The 20,799-nt window shown below is 42.1% G+C and overlaps 1 protein-coding gene across 1 annotated transcript in view; it reads left to right on the top strand.

Moving 5' to 3' along the window:
* SLIT2 (slit guidance ligand 2) overlaps nucleotides 1-19,002 on the top strand; it is a 198,265-nt gene extending 179,263 nt beyond the window's left edge. The window contains exons 29-36 of the mRNA XM_070948985.1: nucleotides 793-886; nucleotides 3,207-3,344; nucleotides 4,916-5,156; nucleotides 7,918-8,048; nucleotides 10,179-10,333; nucleotides 12,080-12,368; nucleotides 16,731-16,942; nucleotides 18,148-19,002. Coding sequence (XP_070805086.1) covers nucleotides 793-886; nucleotides 3,207-3,344; nucleotides 4,916-5,156; nucleotides 7,918-8,048; nucleotides 10,179-10,333; nucleotides 12,080-12,368; nucleotides 16,731-16,942; nucleotides 18,148-18,389 — 1,502 coding nt within the window. The 3' untranslated portion in view covers nucleotides 18,390-19,002. The remainder of the gene's footprint in view (nucleotides 1-792; nucleotides 887-3,206; nucleotides 3,345-4,915; nucleotides 5,157-7,917; nucleotides 8,049-10,178; nucleotides 10,334-12,079; nucleotides 12,369-16,730; nucleotides 16,943-18,147) is intronic.
* Nucleotides 19,003-20,799: the final 1,797 nt, after the last annotated feature.

The following is a 20,799-nucleotide window of genomic DNA, read 5'->3' on the forward strand; positions in this document are numbered from 1 at the left end:
ATAGATAGATAGATAGATGATTGAGATAGATAGATAGATAGATAGATAGATAGATAGATAGATAATAGATAGATGATTGAGATAGATAGATAGATAGATAGATAGATAGATAGATAGATAGATAGATAGATGATTGTTATAGATAGATAGATAGATAGATAGATAGATAGATAGATAGATAGATAGATAGATAATAATGAATAGATAGATAGATGATGGATGGATGATAGATATAGATAGATAGATAATGGATGGATGATAGATAGATGATAGAGAGAAAGGGATGATACATACATGATAAATAGATGATAGATAGACAGACAGACAGATATAGATGAGAGATGGATGGATGGATGGATGATAGATAGATAGATAGATAGATAGATAGATAGATAGAAGAGATGGGGGGGAGATCAAGATCATTCAATCAATCAAAATGTTTTTATGGTACCCAAGACCAAACGCAATAAAAGATCAGCCTACGATCATACTTTGTGGACATCCACAAAGGCTTAAAAGACAGCACAATCCCTTTTAAATCCAAGTCATTATTAAATGTTGGTATTAAAAATTCTAGTATCTTAATTAGTTGATTGGTCAGTTAGTAGGATACTGTTAGTAATACGAGAGTAGAAGCAGTCACACAGATGATAAATGTGCAAACGGAAAGCCAGGCTGTTGTTTTTCTCCCAGGTGTTAGGGGTGAAATGAGGCCTTTGGGAGCCAATTCTTTTGCTCCACTGATCTTGGGTCATCCTAGCTAAATGCTAAATCTCCATTGCTTTCTTACAGGGGAGCTGTGTGACGAGAAGCTAGACTTCTGTGCTCAGGACCTGAATCCTTGCCAGCACGATTCCAAGTGCATTCTGACCCCCAAAGGATACAAGTAAGCCTTTTCTTTCTTGGAGGTTCTTCTCGCTTTGGTCCTTCGGGAGTAGGGCAGTATACAAATTCAATAAAATAAAAATAAATAGCTGAGTGTAACAGATGGGTTCAGAGGTGGGTTTCAGCAGTTTCTGACCAGTTCTGGAGAACCGGTAGCAGAAATTTGGAGTAGTTCGGAGAACCGGTAGTAAAAATTCTGACTGACCCCTCCCACATGTATTCTCTGCCTCCCGAGTCCCAGATGATTGAGAAGAAATGGGGATTTTGCAGTATCCTTCCCCCTGGAGTGGGGTGGGAATGGGGATTTTGCAGTATCCTTCCCCTGCCACGCCCACCAAGCCACGCCCACAGAACCAGTAGTAAAAAAAATTTGAAACCCACCACTGGATGGGTTGAGTTGTGAAATAATCTTGCAGTCAAGATTTAATCTTCCCTTCCTTCCTTCCTTCTCTTTCTTTGCCCTTGGTTCTGATGGGTGAAAATTCTCTTCTTGGGGTACCATAGAGCGTGATATAGGCAGTCCTCGAATGAACGACCATAATTGAGCCCAGAATTTATGTTGTCAAGAGGTACAGTTGTGACGTGACTTTGCCCCATTTTACCGACTTTCTTGCCACAGTTGTTAAGTGAACCACTGTCGTCGTTAAGCTGGCAATACGGTTGTTAAGTGAATCTGCTCGTCAGAAGGTTGCAAATGACCCAGGGATACCGCAACCGTCATAAGTACATGCCAGTTGCCAAGCATCTGAATTTTGATCACGGGGATGCTGCAATGGCCGTAGATGTGAAAAACGGTCATAAGTCACTTTTGTCAGTGCCTTTGTAACCTCAAACGGTCACTAATCGAACTGTCGTAAGTCGAGAACTATCTGTACTCTGAATTAAGCACAGAGATTGATGTAAGGGGAGTTTTTAATCTTCTGTAACAATTCACAAAACATCAGTGATACGGTAGAGAGTGAATAATTAAGCTAACACTGGATTAAGAAGCTGCAATTAACTAAATTGGTTATTAGGATGACAGGATGGAAATTATCACACAATAAGGAAGTCCAAGGAAGGGTAATCTTTAATTAAGTGGTATTATCGTTATTATCATTCATCAGTATGTGCATTTGCAAAGCAACTTTTAATGGGCTTTAGATAAGTAGGTTTGGAAACTTGATCCTCTGATCCACACTTTTTTCCCCCCTCAGGCCAAACTTAGATTTGTGGATTGTTTTTGCTTCATTTAAATATCACCTTTAAATTCCACAGGCTCCTTGGGTATTATGTTAATGTGATGATTACAAATAAATATCATTCTTTCAGTTAACTAGTTGGCACTAGTTCTGTAAAACACAATGCAATGAAAATTAACCACAAGAACCCATAGACGTGAGAGTGAGCAAATGTAAAAACATAATGCCTAAGATAGAGCTAATTCTGTTGCCTCCCTTTCCGTTGTTGGATGAAAATGCATTTTTGATTAATTTAGTGTATGTGTTCCTACTTCGCTCCTTGTTTTGGGGTGAGTAACCTCAAAGAAGTAAATTGAGAGATATATGTAAAGGTAAAGGTTCCCCTCGCACATATGTGCTAGTCATTCCCGACTCTAGGGGGCGGTGCTCATCTCCGTTTCAAAACCGAAGAGCCAGCGCTGTCCGAAGACGTCTCCGTGGTCATGTGGCCAACATGACTCAACGCCAAAGGCCCACGGAATGCTGTTCCCTTCCCACCAAAGGTGGTCCCTATTTTTTCTACTTGCATTTTTTACATGCTTTCGAACTGCTAGGTTGGCAGAAGCTGGGACAAGTCACGGGAGCTCACCCCGTTACGCGGCACTAGGGATTTGAACCACTGAACTGCCGACTTTTCGATTGACAAGCTCAGCGTCTTAGCCCCTGAGCCACCTATATGTAGAATTTCCCAATTCAGGTTCACAAATCTGTTCGTTTTTTGAACAATGATGCTTTTCCCTCCGACAGCAAAGAGACCTGTCAGAATGATTCATGATATAACAGAAATCTTAGCATTTCTGATCGAATGTCACATCACCAAGACACAACAACCAGCAAAGCAAAATTTACAAATAATGAATTGTAAAACAATTTGTGCAATCAATAGACCGACCGTAAACAAATGTTGAAATATTTTGTTTCGAATGCACCATGATTCATCTTGAAATTTCAACCGAGTTTCCCCCTCCACAAAATAATAGCAATAATAACAATCCTGCCTGTGTTAATAATTTCCATGGGCACCCCCATCCCTTCGGCCTACTCCTAAAACTATAAATTGTATTCATTCATTTATTCCATTTTTTTTGTGTGTGTCTCTAGGTGCAGTTGCACACCTGGATATGTTGGGGAACATTGTGATATCGACTACGATGACTGCCTAGACAACAAATGTCAAAATGGAGCTCAGTGCACGGATGCCGTGAATGGTTATACATGCATATGCCCTGAAGGGTACAGGTAAGGACTGTGAAGAAGTAGCCCAACAAAATGGGTGTTGGAATGTATGAAGAAACTTTTCAGTAGTGGAAAATATAAGGGCTCATTGTTAGGTTCTTGATGTCCTCTGAGCTTGGTTCTTTTCCTGTGGAAATTTTGTCACTGGGCCAGGTAACATCATCAGCCATGCTTATCACTATATATGTAGCTATTATACATAAATAATCAGCAAACAATATTCCATCACGCCTGGTAAGAAAAGGTCTGCCAGAAAACAACCGAACTGAGAAAACACCAAGAACCCCACAGGTACAGATTAGGGGAAACCTGGCTCCACGGCAGTAACTGTGAGAAGGATCTTGGAGTCCTAGTGGACAATAATTTAAAAGTGAGCCAGCCATGTGCAGCAGCTGCTAAAAAAGCCAACCCAATCCAAGGTTGCATTAACAGAAGGATGGAATCAAGATCACATGAGGTACTAGTACCACTCTATAAAGCCCTAGTAAGGCCACATTTGAAATAACTGCATCCAGTCTTGGTCAACATTTTATAAAAAAAAGATGTTGAGACTCTGGAAAGAATGCAGAGAAGAGCAGCAAGAATGAATAGAATAGAATAGAATTCTTTATTGGCCAAGTGTGATTGGACACACAAGGAATTTGTCATTGGTGCGTAGGCTCTCTGTACATAAGGAGAATAAAATATTCAATGAGAATAAAAAGATACAACACTTAGTGATAGTCAAGGTTACTAATAAGCTATCAAATCGTACTAGGAAACAAATAAAAACAGTATAAATTGAAAGATACAAGCAACATGGTTATAGTCATAAGTGGGAAGAGATAGATACTAGTAAGGAAGAGAAGATTAATAGTAATAGTAATGCAGACTTAGTGAATAGTTTGACAGTGTTGTGGAAATTATTTGTTTAGCAGAGTGATGGCATTTGGGAAAAAACTGTCCTTGTGTCTAGTTGTTCTGGTGTGGAGTGCTCTATAGTGTTGTTTTGAGGGTAGGAGTTGAAACAATTTATGTCCAGGATGCGAGGGGTCTGTAGATATTTTCCCAGCCCTCTTTTTGACTCGTGCAGGATTCAGGTCCTCCATGGAAGGCAGGTTGGTAGCCATGGTTTTTTCTGCAGTTCTAATTATCAAATGATACAAGGACTGGAGGCTAAAATATATGAAGAACGGTTGCAGGAACTGAGCATGTCTAGTTTAATGAAAAGAAGGACTAGGGGAGACATGATAGCAGTCTTCCAATATTGAAGGGGCTGCCACAGAAAAGAGGGAGTCAACCTATTCTCCAAAGCACCTGAGGGCAGGACAAGAAGCAATGGATGGAAACTCATCAAGGAGAGAAACAACCTAGAACTAAGGAGAAATGTCCTAATAGTGAGAACAATTAGCCAGTGGAACAACTTGCCACCTGAAGTTGTGGGTGCTCCAATACTGGGGGTTTTTAAGAAAGGATTGGGCAGCCATTTGTCTGATGGTCTCCTGCTTGAAAAGGGGTTGGACTAGAAGACCTCCAGGGTTCCTTCCAACTCTTTCTGTTAACTCAACCAAAGTTATTTCTTCGCTTGTGTCTAGCGGACTTTTCTGTGAGTTTTCGCCACCGATGGTCTTGCCTCGCACAAGCCCGTGTGACCACTATGAATGTCAGAATGGGGCCCAGTGCATTATGAAGGCCAATGAGCCGAACTGCCAATGCCTGTCCGGTTACCAGGGGGAGAAATGCGAAAAGCTAGTCAGCATCAACTTCGTCCACAAAGAAACGTACCTGCAAATCCCCTCAACCAAGATCCACTCCCACACCAATATCACCCTCCAGGTAAGTTCGTTATAAAGTGTGAAGTTGTGTGAGTCATTAATATAAATTAATATATATTTTATTTGAGCCCATAAATGCCTCTGAGGGCCACTTACCAGAAACGGTATTTAGAGCCAATGACGGAGTGACTAAAGCCCCAGGACACCAAAGAAAAGCAACATACCTGGGAAATGAAAACTCTTTTCATCAAGATGTTTGTGGGAAACTCTGATTTGCACATGTGACATTGGTTTGACACAGGGGTGAAATCCAATTTTTTTTACTACCGGTTCTGTGGGCGTGGCTTGGTGGGCATGGCAGGGGAAGGATACTGCAAAATCCCCATTCCCTCCCCACTCCAGGAGGAAGGATATTGCAAAATCTCCATTCCCACCCCACTCCTGGGGGGAAATCTCCATTCCCATCCCACTCTGGGGCCAGCCAGAGGTGGTATTTGTCAGTTCTCTGAAATACTCAAAATTTCTGCTACCGGTTCTGCAGAACCTGTCAGAACCTGCTGGATTTCAGCTGCCCAGAGTCCCTTGGGAGTGGGGCGGCATAGAAATGCGACAAAATAAAATAAATAAATAAAGATTTCACCCCTGGTTTGACACACTATTGAAAGAAGAGTGCATCTTTCTAGTAGGAGAAAAAGAAAAATCCACTCAACTGTTGACAACTCTAGTCCTCATTTAATAGCCATCACAGGTTAATCACATGGTTGTTAAGTGAGTCTGATTTCCCCCTTGACTTTGCTTGTCAAATGGTCACAAAAGGGGACCCTGCGACCGTCCGAATTTTGATCACGTGACTTTGTGGATGCTGCAGTGGTTGTATGTGTGAAAAAACTTTCATCAGTCCCTTTTTTTGGGGGGCCGTTGTAACTTTGCACAGTCTCTAAATGAACTGTTGTAAGTCGAGGGCTACCTGGATAGATAAATTGCCTGAGAAACAATATAAAGTAGACAAAACACACACAGGGATATAACCATTTGTTTAATGAGGGTTGAAAGGGAGAGTGGCACTGAAATAAGTGACTTCTGCTTGGTCCTCGTACTTGCAACCATCCCAGCCTCCCTGCGGCCACATGAGCAAAATTTTGGCTCTCGGCAATGCTTGTGGCATCCCGGGGTCATGCGATGGCCAGTTGCAACTTTCTCAGTTGCCTTCCAACAAGCCGAGTCCTTGGGGGAAACCAGATTCACTTAACAACCGTATTGATTTGCTGAACAACTGTAGCAAAGGAAGGTCATACAACCAGACGTGACTCGCTTAAGAACTGCCTTGCTTAGTTCCGTTCACAATTGTGGTCAGTTGAAGGACGCCTGTGCAGTTAGAAGGTTTACAGACTAGAGAAAAATGTAGAACAAAGTTAAATTGAGCAAACCAAGCTATCATCGGACCGAGATGGGGGTCAAGGCCTGAATGCCTTCTAGAAGAGCTCTTGTTTGGAGCAGCTTCCATGAGGTAGATAGGATGGGAGGCCACCACAGCTCTATGGGGAAATCTGCGGAGACCCTCCGTCATCCAGGTCAGGGTTATTTATTTATTTGTTTGTTTGTTTGATTTATATGCCGCCCTTCTCTGGAGACTCAGGTCGGCTTACAATGTTTTTAAGCCTTCATACTTTTGTATATACCTGCTTAGTAGGACTTTTGCCCCCCCCCCAAAGCTGTGTTCTATTTTATACAAAGTCAGTTTATTGCCCCCACAATCCGGGTCCTCATTTTACCTACCTTAGAAAGGATGGAAGGCTGAGTCAACCTTGAGCCTGGTGAGATTCGAACTCGCAGTTATTGCAGGCAGCTGGCAGCTAAATATTACTTTAACAGTAGTTTAGTCCACTGCACCACCAAAGCTCCTCCCAAAGGTGCTTTTTTCAAGAGGCAACTGGACTTTCTTTTTTTTTTTCCTTTGGTGATGTTTTGCTTCTCCTCCGAGAAGTTTCTTCAGCTCTGGAGGAGCAAAACGTCTTCAAAGAAAAAACAGAAAGTCCAGTAGCTTCTTGAAAAAAGATCTTTGGGAAACTATTTTAAAAAACGAGCAAAATATTGGGTATTTTACCGGAGAAATATAGCAAAGAAGATACTTATTTGATTATTCATATAATAACGGCGGCAAGAATTGTATTGGCACGAAAGTGGAAGGCAGAAAAAAATCCCGTCAGAAGGAGAGGCCATGAAGAAGATTTTAGAATGTGCAGAAATGAACAGGTTAACATTAAGAATAAAAGATAAAGAGGAATCGGTATATTTCAAGACACGGGGACGATTTTATGCATGGCTAGAAAAGAAAGATGAATAAAAGATTATAGATTGATCAATTAGATAAGGTAGAAGTAAATGAGAGGGAAGACAAAAAAAGAAATAGAAACCCAGATGACATCTGTGTAAATGGAAAGGGGGGAAGGGAAAAAACGACCCCAGCCACTAAAAGGAGCACTCTCAGGGTTCAGCTCTCCCATTCTCCCTAAAGCAGTGTTTCTCAACCTTAGTAGCTTGAAGATGGGTGGACTTCAACTCCCAGAATCCCCCAGCCAGCAGCGCTGGCTGGGGGATTCTGGGAGTTGAAGTCCACCCATCTTCAAGCTTCCAAGGTTGAGAAACACTGCCCTAAAGCCAAACATAAGACTTATATCATACTAATGAGAGTAGAATATAATTTTTTTAACAAAAAAAAATGACATTCACTTAAGGGTGAATTGGTTGTCGTCAATATCCTTTAAAAAAAAACCAACAACCTTCAATGTCATTATTTCTAATTCCAAATGGTTTCCTGTCAGATTTCCACAGATGAAGACAGTGGGATTCTGCTGTATAAAGGAGATGAAGATCATATAGCCATGGAGCTTTACCGGGGACGTGTACGAGTCAGTTATGACGCAGGATCCTATCCAGTATCTGCCATATACAGGTGGGCTTATAAACTTCTTCAGGCCTTGTTTTTAATCCAGATGTGTTTCAGAAGTGGCAGCTTTGAGATTTTCCAATGTCAATTTTTTTTTTGACAATTATGTTTTGAAATGTTTTCTGAAGAAGGAAGTTTCCCTTCCACTCCAGCTACGTGGTTTAGGAGATAAAATGGAGAGCGTAATTCCTCCTTCCACTTCAAAGTCGGGAATGTTTGAACTATGATATGAGGGAACCCAGCAGGTCACGATCAAGTTTCCGTTTTCCATGTTTCCTCTGCCACCTTGGTAATGCTTTGGTAAGACCTCACTTGGAATAGTGTAGTTTTGGTTGCCACGATATACAAAGGATGTGGAAACTCTGGAAAGAGTGCAGAGAAGAGCCACAAAGAGGATTAGGGGACTGGAGGATAAAACATATGAAGAACGGTTGCAGGAATTCGGTATGTCTAGTTTAATGAAAAGAAGGACTAGGGGAGACATGATAGTAGTCTTCCAATATTGAAGGGGCTGCCACAGAAAAGAGGGGGTCAACCTATTCTCCAAAGCACCTGAGGGCAGGACAAGAAGCAATGGGTGGAAACTCATCAAGGAGAGAAGCAACTTAGAATTAAGGAGGAATTTCCTGACAGTGAGGACAATTAACCAGTGGAACAACTTGCCTCTAGAAGTTGTGGGTGTTCCAACACTGGAGGTTTTTTTAAGAAAAGATTGGACAACTATTTGTCTGAAATGGCATAGGGTCTCCTGATAGAGCAGAGGATTGGACTAAAAGAGCTCCAAGCTCCCTTCCAACTCTGTGATTCTGTTACCTTTTGCTTTAATTTCCTTTGAAGAATCTGAATCGCCACATGGCTACGTACCCAATATGGAATTCCATGTAGACATGTCCCAAATCTATATACCAATATCCCTTCATCTTTAGTATTAAAAAAAAATGAGATGCAACCTTTTGAACACCCATCAAGGAATCTAATTAATAAGAAAATAAAAACTATTATATTTTTGCCAAAATTGTGGAGTTGGGAGAGGTGGACGGATGAGAAGATTGTCCTCTGTTGAGGTATGTATCCCTTGGTCACTGGAAAAAGGAAGATGGTTACAGAAATTGTGGAATATTATACTGGCCCATTCGTGTGAACCAGGATTGCATTAATTTACCATTTATGCAGAATTAAAACTATATTCCAGCACGTGAAATCTAAGCGCTATCTATGATCTGAGTGTGTTTGGCAGAAGAGAAAAGATTTATTTGTCAAACTGTGGTGGTATATTATAGGAATTGGGCTAAATTATTTAATCTGGTTTTAATTATGTCTTTGAACTTTTGTATCTATGTATTTTATTCTGTGCCTGTTCACCACCCTGAGTCCTTCGGGAGTAGGGCGGTATATAAATCTAATAAAACAAACAAAAAATTGTAGGAGCTATAGTTGTTATGCTTTGGTGTTTGCACATTGATTTCTTCATGATTATTGTAACCAGGGAACTGCTCTCCTTCAAGATGACAGAATACATGATACAGGTAGTTCTTGTTTTACAACAGTTCATTTAGTGACCATTGAAATTATTATGGTTCAAATTATAATTGGCTTTCCCAATTATGACTGTTGCATTATCCCCGTGATCATGTGATCAAAATTTGCAAAGTCAGTGTGGAAGCCAGATTCATTTAACAACCAGGTTACTTAACTTAACAACTGGAGTGATTCATTTAACAACAGTTGCAAGAAAGGTCGTAAAATGGGGCAAAACTCACTTAACAAATGTCTCACTTAGCAGCATGAATTTGGGGCTCGATTGTGGTCATAAGCCGAGGGCTACCTGTATCTGAATATCCTGGAGTGAATTTTCGATTCTCTAATTCCAGATTTCCCAAAGTCACAAAAGGATCACCGCACTGAAAATAGGTGGCAGTTTGAAGTTAATTTGGGTTCATTTTTCTTATGCAGAGTTAGGAAATGGCTGTTTCTCACAGTTTTCTGCATCCTGAGGGCTTAAACTTCAGGGCCTTACACAGATCTCTGATAGCTTAGCATAAGCAGTTGGGACGGGTGGGATACGTAGACACCGACTCTTAAAATCTTGGTGCAGCAACTAATATTTATGAAATTAAACCACTTTCCCTTCCCCAGTGTCGAGACCATCAATGATGGGAAATTCCACATGGTGGAATTATTAGTAATGGACCAGATTCTGTCGTTATCTATTGATGGAGGAAACCCCAAAACCATCACCAACCTGTCTAAACAATCTACTTTGAATTTTGACTCTCCGTTTTATGTTGGAGGTAAGTCCTTCCTGCCACCAATTCTGGTGTCTTGGAAAACGCCGTTGGGTGAAAGGGAAAAAGAACAGTAATTCTCACTTTTTAAAATAAGTAAAAGGGTCACAGCAGCTCAGTGGCCTAAACCTTTCTAAGCTCAGACAGGGTTTTTTTTTGGTGGGTGGAATTATTTGCTGTACCTTGCGCTGTATGAAGAGTGGAGTCTATTAAATATAGTGTACATCTTGTATTTTTTTCCTCTTCCTTTTTTAGTTTTTCTTTTTTATAATTTTATGTGTTTCTTTGTGCTTTTTTTTTTTGCATTTAATTTTTCAAACTAAAACTTTTCAAACTAAAAATTAACTAAAATAGATTTCTCAAAGTGTGGAATCTTTTTTTAATTATTTCTTTGCCTTGTCAATATGGCTTTTATGGGTCTATTGTGGAGTGATCTAATTCAGCCACCGGTCGAAAAAAAGGCCAATTTATCTTGTGAAGTGATATATCATCATTAAGCTTCTCCACCGTTATCCATCCAGCCCGTAAAAATCCTTTAAGGAAATCGGGAATGTTTTATAAGAGAGTCAGTGGAAAGGGTGGGAACAAACGGGAGGTCTGAATGTCTATAGAGATTCTCAGTCATCCAGATCCTGGTTGTCCCAAAGGTGCATTTTTCAAGAGGCAACTGGACTTTCTGGTTTTTCTTTGAAGACATTTCGCTTCTCATCCCAGAAGCTTCTTCAGCTCTGACTGGATGGTGGGAAACAGAAGGATTTCTACTCCTTGCAGACAGCTGGTCATTTGCATCCTTTTAGAGAGTCGTTGAGGCCACTTGGAGTTTTGTCTGTGTCCTCAGGGCCACCCGAGGTGGAGCAAATGGATGTGGAGCCCACCATCCACTCAGAGCTGAAGAAGCTTCTTAGATGAGAAGCGAAACGTCTTCAAGGAACAACGAAAGTCTCGTGGCCTTTTGAAAAAGCACCTTTGGGACACCCATGACCTGGATGACTAAGAATCTCTGTAGACAAATCCAGAATAAAAACCTTGGCTGCTTTCGCCAGTACTTGAGAAATTCCAAACCAGAACTCCTATATTTTTCGAAGCAGCAATTGCTGGGGGAAAAAATGGCAAAAAGTAGAGCAATGGTCACTTTTCTTTGTGGTGCCATCTTGCTTGTTTCTTCTTCCATCACCACATTACCTGAAATGTTCCTACTACACTTCCCAAAGATGCTTTTTTTTTCAGGAGGCAACTGGACTTTGTTTCTTTTTTCTTTTTTCTTTGAAGACGTTTCACTTCTCATCCCAGAAGCTTCTTCAGCTCTGACTGGAAACGGAAACGGAAGGATTTATACTCCTTGCAGACAGCTGGTCACTTGTAACCTTTTTAGAGAGTTGTTGAGGCCACTTGGAGGTTTGTCTGTGTCCTCAGGGTCACCTGAGTGGTGGAAATGGGTGTGGAGCCCACCATCGAGTCAGAGCTGAAGAAGCTTCTTGGATGAGAGGCAAAACATCTTCAAAGAAAAACCAGAAAGTCCAGTTGCCTCTTGAGAAAAAAAATAAAAGGCGCCTTCGGATGGTCTGAAGGTTTATCTAGAAAACTGACTGCAAGCCGCCTCAAGTTGCCTCTTGGTGAGCTGGAGATATCACCTGCGTGTAATAAATAAATGAAATGCGGGAAGGGTGACACTTTCTGTAGCGAGCCGGTCACTTTAAGGGAGCCAGTCATCCAGAGGCGTACATTCCCCTCACCTGTGCAATCCGTCCCCAGGTATGCCGGTGAAGGAAAACGTGGCTGCGTTGCAACAGCTTCCAGGCCAGAATGCCACCAGTTTCCACGGCTGCCTCCGAAATCTCTTCATCAACAGCGAGCTGCAAGATTTCAGGAATGTCCCTTTGCAAGTTGGGATCCTGCCAGGCTGCGAACCTTGCCTGAAGAAGGTGTGCGTCCATGGCACCTGCCACGTGACGGGCCAGTCCGGCTTTACCTGCGAGTGCGATGAGGGATGGAGTGGCTCGCTCTGCGACCAGGAACCCAACAGCCCTTGCCTGGGGAACAAGTGAGTACCGGACCAATATTGCTTTTAATGGTGAAACGCTTTGGCCTGGGAGAGAAGCTCTATAAGGTGGGCTTTCCACTTACAACGCCTCATTTAGTGACCCTTCAAAGGTACAAGGGCACTGAAAAAAGTGACGTATGGCCATTTTTCACACTTACCATCCTGTGGCCACGTGATCAAAATTCAGACGTTTGGCAGCTGACTCACATTTATGACAGTTGCAATGCCCCCTTTTGCGACCTTCTGACAAGCAAAGTCAAGGGGGAAAGCCAGATTCACTGAGCAACCGTGTTCCTAATTGGACAACTGCAGTGATTCACTTAGCAACGGAGGCAAGAAAGGTCGTAAAATTGTGGCCAAGGTGACTTAACAAATGTCTCACTTAGCCACATAAATTTTGGGCTCCGTTGTGATCGTAATTCTACCTGCATTCATTAGCCTACAAAGTTGATGGTGCAACTCAACTTTATAAATTTGTTCTGAGTCATTTCTTTTAGTCCTGTTGGGTTAAATAACTTAAGTTTTAATGTAAAGAGTTTCAGAGCAGAAGATATCTGATCCGTGTCTGGCAGGAAAATACTTCTTGAAAGAATTTTGTTCAGGGAATGGACGGCAGGGCCAAACTCTTTCCAACAATATAGATACACCCTGTAGTATGATAGTGGTACTCATTATGCGGCACTGTTTGATTTATCACAATGATTTTATTCCAAAAATTGGTGATTTGGGGGGGGGAGTGGCCTATAAAAATCTAATCGACTATCAGGATATGTAAATTTAATCACTGTTTTTGGGGGGCTTCAGAATATTTGATGAATTAGGAGATTCTGTCCCAGGAATTCTTCTCAAATCAGGAAGAAATCCAGTCCAGATTCCCTGAAAGGAGATGCCATGGATCAAATCACAGGCAAAACCACTACTGAACCACACCAGACATCTCTAAAAGAAGCAAGACTAATTTTAGGAGCCCAGTTTTCGAAGTTCTCATTAGCAATCTAGAACTACTCCACTCCCAGTAACTAAGTTTAGGAAACCTGTAGATGGTTACAAAAATCCCCTTGAATGTTACGATCCTAAAACTTGGTGAACAAAACAAGACATTGTCACGGTGTGGTGATTCTGGATTAGACCCAGATTAGATTGAAACAGCCATTAAAAGAAGCCATGAAGAGGATGGCAGATGGGTCATAACTGGTCACAATTGTGAAAAACGGTCATAAGTTACTTTTTTCAATGCTATTGTAACTTCAAACGGTCACAGAACGAACTCTTGTAAATCAAGGACTTAACCTGTACTGTATTTATATGAATTCAAGGGATCTGATGCATGCAACGGGTGTGGTGATGGCGGATTCTGTGTTGCCGGTTGTTGAGAAAAGCGGAACTTATGACCTGTGATAGCCTACTCAGGTCTTCCATTACACATCTACAGTGGCTCTTTTCCCAATGCCCAGGGGTTTCTGTGTCCTTGCCTGTCAGTTAGATGCTCCCAAGCTGATTCATGACGTCTTAGAGAGTTGCTGCAATTCAAGGGCAGGGTGACGAGGAACAGTCTTGAGAATGTTATCTGGGAGGAGTTTGATGCTGTGACTCCCGATGATGTGGACAGGATTTTGGGGAGACTTAGTGCGGCCACATGTTTACTGGACCCGTGTCCCTCCTGGTTGGTACTGGCTTCCCGGGAGGTTACACGAGGCTGGCTCCAGGGCGTCATTAATGCTTCCTTGAGTGAGGGTCACTTCCCCACTGCCCTGAAAGATGCGGTGGTGAGGCCTCTCCTCAAGAAGCCGTCCCTGGATCCAGCAATATTGGCTAACTATCGTCCTGTCTCCAACCTTCGCTTCATTGCGAAGGTTGTTGAGAGTGTGGTCGCGCAACAGTTTCCGCAATTCCTGGAGGAAACATCCTATCTGGATCCGTTCCAGTCGGGTTTCAGGTCTGGGCACAGCACGGAAACGGCATTGGTCGCGTTGGTTGATGATCTCTGGAGGGCTCGGGACAGGGGTTATTCCTCTGTTCTGGTCCTATTAGATCTCTCAGCGGCTTTTGATACCATCGACCATGGTATCATGCTGCACCGGCTGGAAGAGTTGGGGGTGGGAGGCACCGTGTTACGGTGGTTCTCCTCCTTTCTCTCCGACCGGTCGCAGTTTGTGTTGGCAGGGGGGCAGAGGTCGACCTCGAGGCCTCTCATTTGTGGAGTGCCGCAGGGATCGGTCCTCTCGCCCCTTCTGTTCAACATTTATGTGAAGCCACTGGGCGAGATCATCCGTGGCTTTGGGGTGAGATACCACCAGTATGCTGATGACACTCAGCTGTACATCTCCACCCCAGGCCACCCCAACGATGCCCTTGAAGTGATGTCCCAGTGCCTGGAGGCTGTGCGGATCTGGATGGGGAGGAACAGGCTCAGGCTCAACCCTTCCAAGACTGAGTGGCTGTGGCTCCCGGCATCCCGATATAGTCAGTTGACTCCATCACTGACTATTGGGGGCGAGTCTTTGGCCCCCACTGAAAGGGCTCGCAATCTGGGAGTCCTCCTGGATAGGCAGCTGTCTTTGGAGGAACATCTGACGGCTGTTACCAGGGGGACCTTTTATCAGGTTCGCCTGATTCGCCAGTTGCGGCCCTTTCTTGATCGGGATTCCCTGTGCACAGTCACTCACGCCCTCGTCACCTCTCGCCTTGACTACTGTAACGCTCTCTACATGGGGCTCCCCTTGAAGAGCACCCGGAGGCTCCAGCTGGTCCAGAATGCAGCAGCGCGGGTAGTGATGGGAGCAACATGGCGCTCCCATGTAACACCACTCCTGCGCGAGCTGCACTGGCTCCCAGTGGTCTTCCGGGTGCGCTTCAAGGTGTTGGTTATCACCTTTAAAGCGCTCCATGGCATAGGGCCTAGCTATCTCCGAGACCGCCTGCTGCTACCGACGACCTCCCATCGACCCGTGCGCTCCCACAGAGAGGGCCTCCTCAGGGTGCCATCAGCCAAACAATGTAGGCTGGTGGCCCCCAGGGGGAGGGCTTTCTCTGTGGGGGCTCCCACCCTCTGGAATCAGTTGCCCCCGGAGATAAGAAGAATCCAGGACCTCAATGCCTTCCGTCGTTCCCTGAAAACCTATCTTTTTCAGCAAGCCGGGTTGGCTTAAGAAGAAATTTTTAAAATTTTTAAATTCTTTTAATTAGTCTGCGATTTTTAATTTTTTGGGCCAAATTTTATATATATTTTTAAATGTTTTAATATTTGTATTCTATGTTTTTTATCTTGGCTGTACACCGCCCTGAGTCCTCAGGGAGAAGGGCGGTATATAAATTCGAAATTAAAAAAAAAAAAAAAAGGGGAGACGTCACAGCACTGTTCCAATATTTGAAGGGCTCCTACAAAGGGGAATAGGTCAAAATGTTTTCCAAAGCACCAAAAGTCAAGGTGAGACACCAAAAGTCAAGGAAACTCAGCAAAGAGAGAAGCAACTCTAGAACTAAGGAGGGATTTCTTAACCAAAGAATCGATCAGCGGAAGGGCTTACCTTCAGAAGTTATGGGTGCTCCATCACTGAAGGCTTCCAAAAGGAGACTGGACAATGATTTGTCTGAAATGGTATAGGGTCTCCTGCTCAAACAGGGGCTTGAACTAGAAGACCTCCAAGATCCCTTCCAATCTATTATTCTGTCTTCTAAAATGAAACTCTGAGCCACTTCCCTTTGGAGCACAGTCCAGCACGCTTTATAAAGCCACACCTGGAGTACCGCATCCAGTTTTGGTCACCACATTACAAAAAAGTCGTTGAGACTTTGGAAAAAGTGCAGAGAAGAGCAACCAAGATGATTAAAGGTCTGGAGATGTAAACATATGAAGAATGGTTGCAGGATTTGGAGATGGCCAGTCTAGAGAAAAGAAGGACTAAGGGGGACATGATAGCAGTATTTCAGTATTTGATGGGCTGCCACAAAGAAGAGGGAGTCAACTTATTTTCCAAAGCAGGTCAAGAAGCAATGGATGAAAACTCATCAAGGAGAGAAGCAACTTGGAATTAAGGAGAAACTTCCTAACAGTGAGGACAACCAACCAGTGGAAGAGCTCGCCTTCAGAACTTGTAGGGGCTTCATCGCTGGAGGCTTTTAAGAAAAGACTGGACAGTCACTTGTCTGGAATAGCATAGGGTTTCCTGCTTGAGCTGAGGGCTGGACTAGAAGACCTCCAAGGTCCCTTCCAACTCTGTCATGCTATCTTCTAAAGCGAGGCACTCTGAGCTCTTTCCCTTCGGAGCCCAGCCCAGCCCAACACGCTTATCGTTCGTGTCACTTAGCCTGAGGCCGGATGAATAATGTATTCTTATTCTCTTGGGCTTGTCTCCCCTGTAGATGTGTACATGGTACCTGCTTGCCAATCAATGCCTTTTCATACAGTTGTCAATGCCTGCAGGGATACGGAGGCGTCCTCTGCGATGAAGACGGGGAGCTGCTTAGCCCCTGCCAGCCCCTCCGATGCAAACATGGTCAATGCAGGCTTTCAGGCCTTGGAAAACCATATTGCGAGTGCCACAGCGGATATACCGGGGACGGCTGCAATAAAGGTGAGCCTCCGATCGGCCGGGAATGGATCTCCTATAAAGGAGGGGAAAGTCCCCATTTTATCTGAAGAGCAAAAAAAACCAAAACCAAAACTATTTTCTCTTTAAAAAAAACAAAAAAAACCCTGTTCTGCATGCACGCGATACAATTTTCTTTTTGAAATTTAATTTAAAAAAAAAAACAAAAACTTCTATATCTCCATCCCTGACAAACCATTTTAGTACATTTTCGGCTTTTTGCTGGATGATTTAACAGAATGAGAAAGTTTTAGAGAAGGATGGTTTTTTTATTATTATTATTTTATAGCATTAAAACCAGGAAGGTTTTTCTTATCTCCTCCTTTCAAGATTTTGCTATAAAAACTTTTCTCTTTCTTCAGAAGCCACCTTTTGCTATATTTAAACTGCCACCTTATACCTGCTGTATCTTTTCTGTATTTATTGTTTCTCTACCTACTGCAACTATGAAGCCAAAACCAATGATTCTGCTGCTAGTTTTATTCCAAATTCTACTTTTGACCTCTCATCTTCAACTGATTTATCACATCGAATCATACAGGTGAGACGGATAAAAACAGGGTGACCTGACACCCCCACTCCCTTCCCACTTCTGTGCTGTCTTTTCTCTCTCCCTCCCTCTCTCTCTCTCTCTCTCTCTCATTTCTAGAGCTGGTATTTATTCATTCTGTCCTTTTGCATCCACGGGATTACAATAGGACGTAGGGACTGCGCTCTCCCACTTAAACTGGTTTTATGCCTGGATAAGTGATGGAGCCACTGTTAAATAACAGATTGAATAGTATTTAGGTCTAATAAATGAAATTGCATGCTCTCTCAAACATTTCCAAACAGTCAAAGAAACCAGCTGGCTGTTAAAAAAACAGAGGATATGTATTTTTGTAATAAAGAAAAAAAATTTAAGCTCCCAATTTTCTTGTCATAGTAATTGTAGTGCATTTTGAGTCTGGATATAAATCAGGACCAAAAAGAGGCTGCTCTGGATGTGCATGTCAGCTTTAATCCCGTAGAGGAGAATCCTTGTTTTGTTTTATTTTTTTCATTATTCGTTTCTTTGTTTGCTTGTTTGTTTTCTAAGCTGGAAGAAAAGCAGAACAGGAGGGCTCTTTAGTGGGCTGCTCTTGAGTAGATGCCCCTTAAGCACCTGTCCCTTTAAGCATCTGGCGCTGTCCTTCTTTTTCGCTTTGCAGAAATCGCTTGCCGAGAGGAACGGATCCGCGATTATTTCCAAAAGCAGCAAGGTTACGCCGCGTGCCAAACGACCGAGAAGGTTTTGAGACTCGAGTGTCAAGGGGGCTGTGTGAACGGGCAGTGTTGCAGGCCACTAAGAAGCAAAAAGAGGAAATACCTTTTTGAATGCACCGACGGCTCCTCCTTCGTAGGCGAGGTTGAAAAAGTGGTCAGATGCGGCTGCACTCAGTGCCTCTCTTAAGAGACGTACTTTTCCCACGCTCATTTATTTCTGAAAAATCCTGTATCAGCCGCTTCTCGGACTCTAAAGTAAGGCTTCGTAGTGGATATATATTGTAAAATACAGAACAGGCTTATTTTTATTACGAGAATAAAGAACTGTTTCTTTAACTACAAAAAAAAAAAAAGTCAAAAAACGAGTGCTCAAAGAGACTTCTTGAAACTCCAAGGACTTGGAAGAAAGAAATATGTATATGTAAAAAAAAAAAAAGACCGGATTTCAACCAGGATAGGAAAGATTCACTACTTTTAACACCCAACGTTCTTCAACCCATTCTGAAGATAAAGAAGCCCCTTTGCTCAATTATCTTTCCGTCTGATCCTTGTTATCGGTGGGAGAGAATATAAAGTTTTTCTTATTATGTACTTTTAACTATAGCTGGGGCGGGGGAACATAAGTTTCACTTTGGTTTGGTTTTATTTCCTTCCCGGGACTCAGAGGAAAGCTCTCAGGCGGAGGAAGAGGTCCATTTTTACAAGATGAAAAGAGGGGAAAAAAAGTGATGCATTTTGTACAGTGTAAAAAAAAAAAGGTGAGAAAATGAGAGCTTTTAATTATCCTAAGATCTTCTAACACATAACAATTATCCTAAGATCTTCTAACACATTTTAGCATGTTACAAAGAAAGGAAGGAAGGAAGGAAGCATTTACCCCACCCTCTTACAGTATTAATTTTTTTTGTAATATAAATGATAAGATTGATAAAATAGATTATTGTTGAGAAAATTAGATATAATGCGGAGTTTTGTTTCTATAAATCCTGAACAGCTCTATACAGTATTCTGTTTATTGAGAAATATTTATTGTATCAAAGTACACTGTACTTAACATCTAGGCCAATCTTTTTACTTTTCCCCCCAATGCTTTAATATATATTAATTTATATTTGTCCTGATATTTTTGTATTTTCAGTTGTTTTTTTAAAGAGAGAGAGAGAGGAAAACTTAAAATCAGGATATTTGCAATAGGACTAATATAGCAGGTTCTCCTGGGATAAATAGATTTGATCTGGGTTAATATTTTTTACTGCAGCACCTGCCAGCTGGCGTCCGTCATAGGATCAGAAACTGCAAACAATCTGATTATGTTCATTATAACAAGGAAAGATGACAACTCTCAAGTCTTTGTAATATATGAGGAAATTGTCTTTACAAATAGGTGGCAAATGTTATAGGTATGATCCTCCCCCTACCCTCCCAAGTATACACTACTTTTCAGAAAATGAAATTATCTGTTGAAAATGACACTAGAAGATAGATATTTTCAAACTAATGTTCCCTTGGAGTTTGGTACCTTTAAAATGAATAAAAGAGGCTGTATTACCATTTCCCCCATTATTAAAACTACTTTAAGCGCCCAAATATTTTCCTTTGTTAACATGTTGCTGCTAAGTATAATATAGAATTGGTAATAATTCTTTATAGTGGGTTGTTCTTTTTTTTTTTTTTTTAGTAAATCATGGGGTACCCTGTAAAAAAGTGGGGGTTTTAATTTCTTTTATACAAGGAAAAGATAGTTGTACATGTGTAATATGGTGTTGCTTTGTCTAATTTGGGCCGGTATCAGTATCTTTACTGATGTTTGTAAATTAAACAGATCTTTACCTCAGTTCCACTTCTTGTATTTCTCAAAGGAGTTTAACATCTTTTGGCAGATAATCTTTTATTTCGGATGTTAAGTTGAATTTCTCTCGGGAGAGAACTGCAAAAGTTATATTCTAATACCAAATGTACAACGATCAGTTGTTATAGCATATGGCAATCTATTAAATTTAAGTTTAACACTTGTTTCTCAAATTTGGCAACTTCAGCTCCCAGAATTCCCCAGCCGGCCCGCTGAAGTCTACATCTCTTAAAGTTGCCACGTAGGGAGATGGCTTGATGAGGAGATAAAGAGAGGAGAAGCCGGGTAGAAGAAAAGCAGAAAGGACTGACTCAAAAGTGCTTTTTCATGAGGCAACTGGACTTCCTTTGTTTTTCCTTGAAGACATTTTGCTTCTCATCCAAGAAGCTTCTTCAGTTCTGACTGAATATGTTTGGGGACTGGAAGGATTTATATTCCTTGCAGTCATCTGGTCATTAGCCTTCTATTCCCCACCATCCAGTCAAAACTGAAGAAGCTTCTTGGACGAGAAGCAAAACATCTTTAAGGAAAAACAAGAAAGTCCAGTTGCCTCTTGAAAAAGCACCTTTGGGACAACCAGGACCTGGATGATGGAGGATCTCCCTAGACATTCAGGAATTAAGCTGACACTGTAAGGGAGAAGGTGGCAGGAAGACTCATGGAGAAGAAGAGGAAGAGAAAGAGAAAGAGGAAGGGGAGGAGGAGGAGGAAGAAGAAGAAGAAGAAGAAGAAGAAGAAGAAGAAGAAG

Source organism: Pituophis catenifer, unplaced genomic scaffold (genome assembly GCF_029215685.1).
Source record: "Pituophis catenifer annectens isolate HBS135680 unplaced genomic scaffold, rPitCat1.0.hap2 SCAF_8, whole genome shotgun sequence".
NCBI classification, from domain to species: domain Eukaryota; kingdom Metazoa; phylum Chordata; class Lepidosauria; order Squamata; family Colubridae; genus Pituophis; species Pituophis catenifer.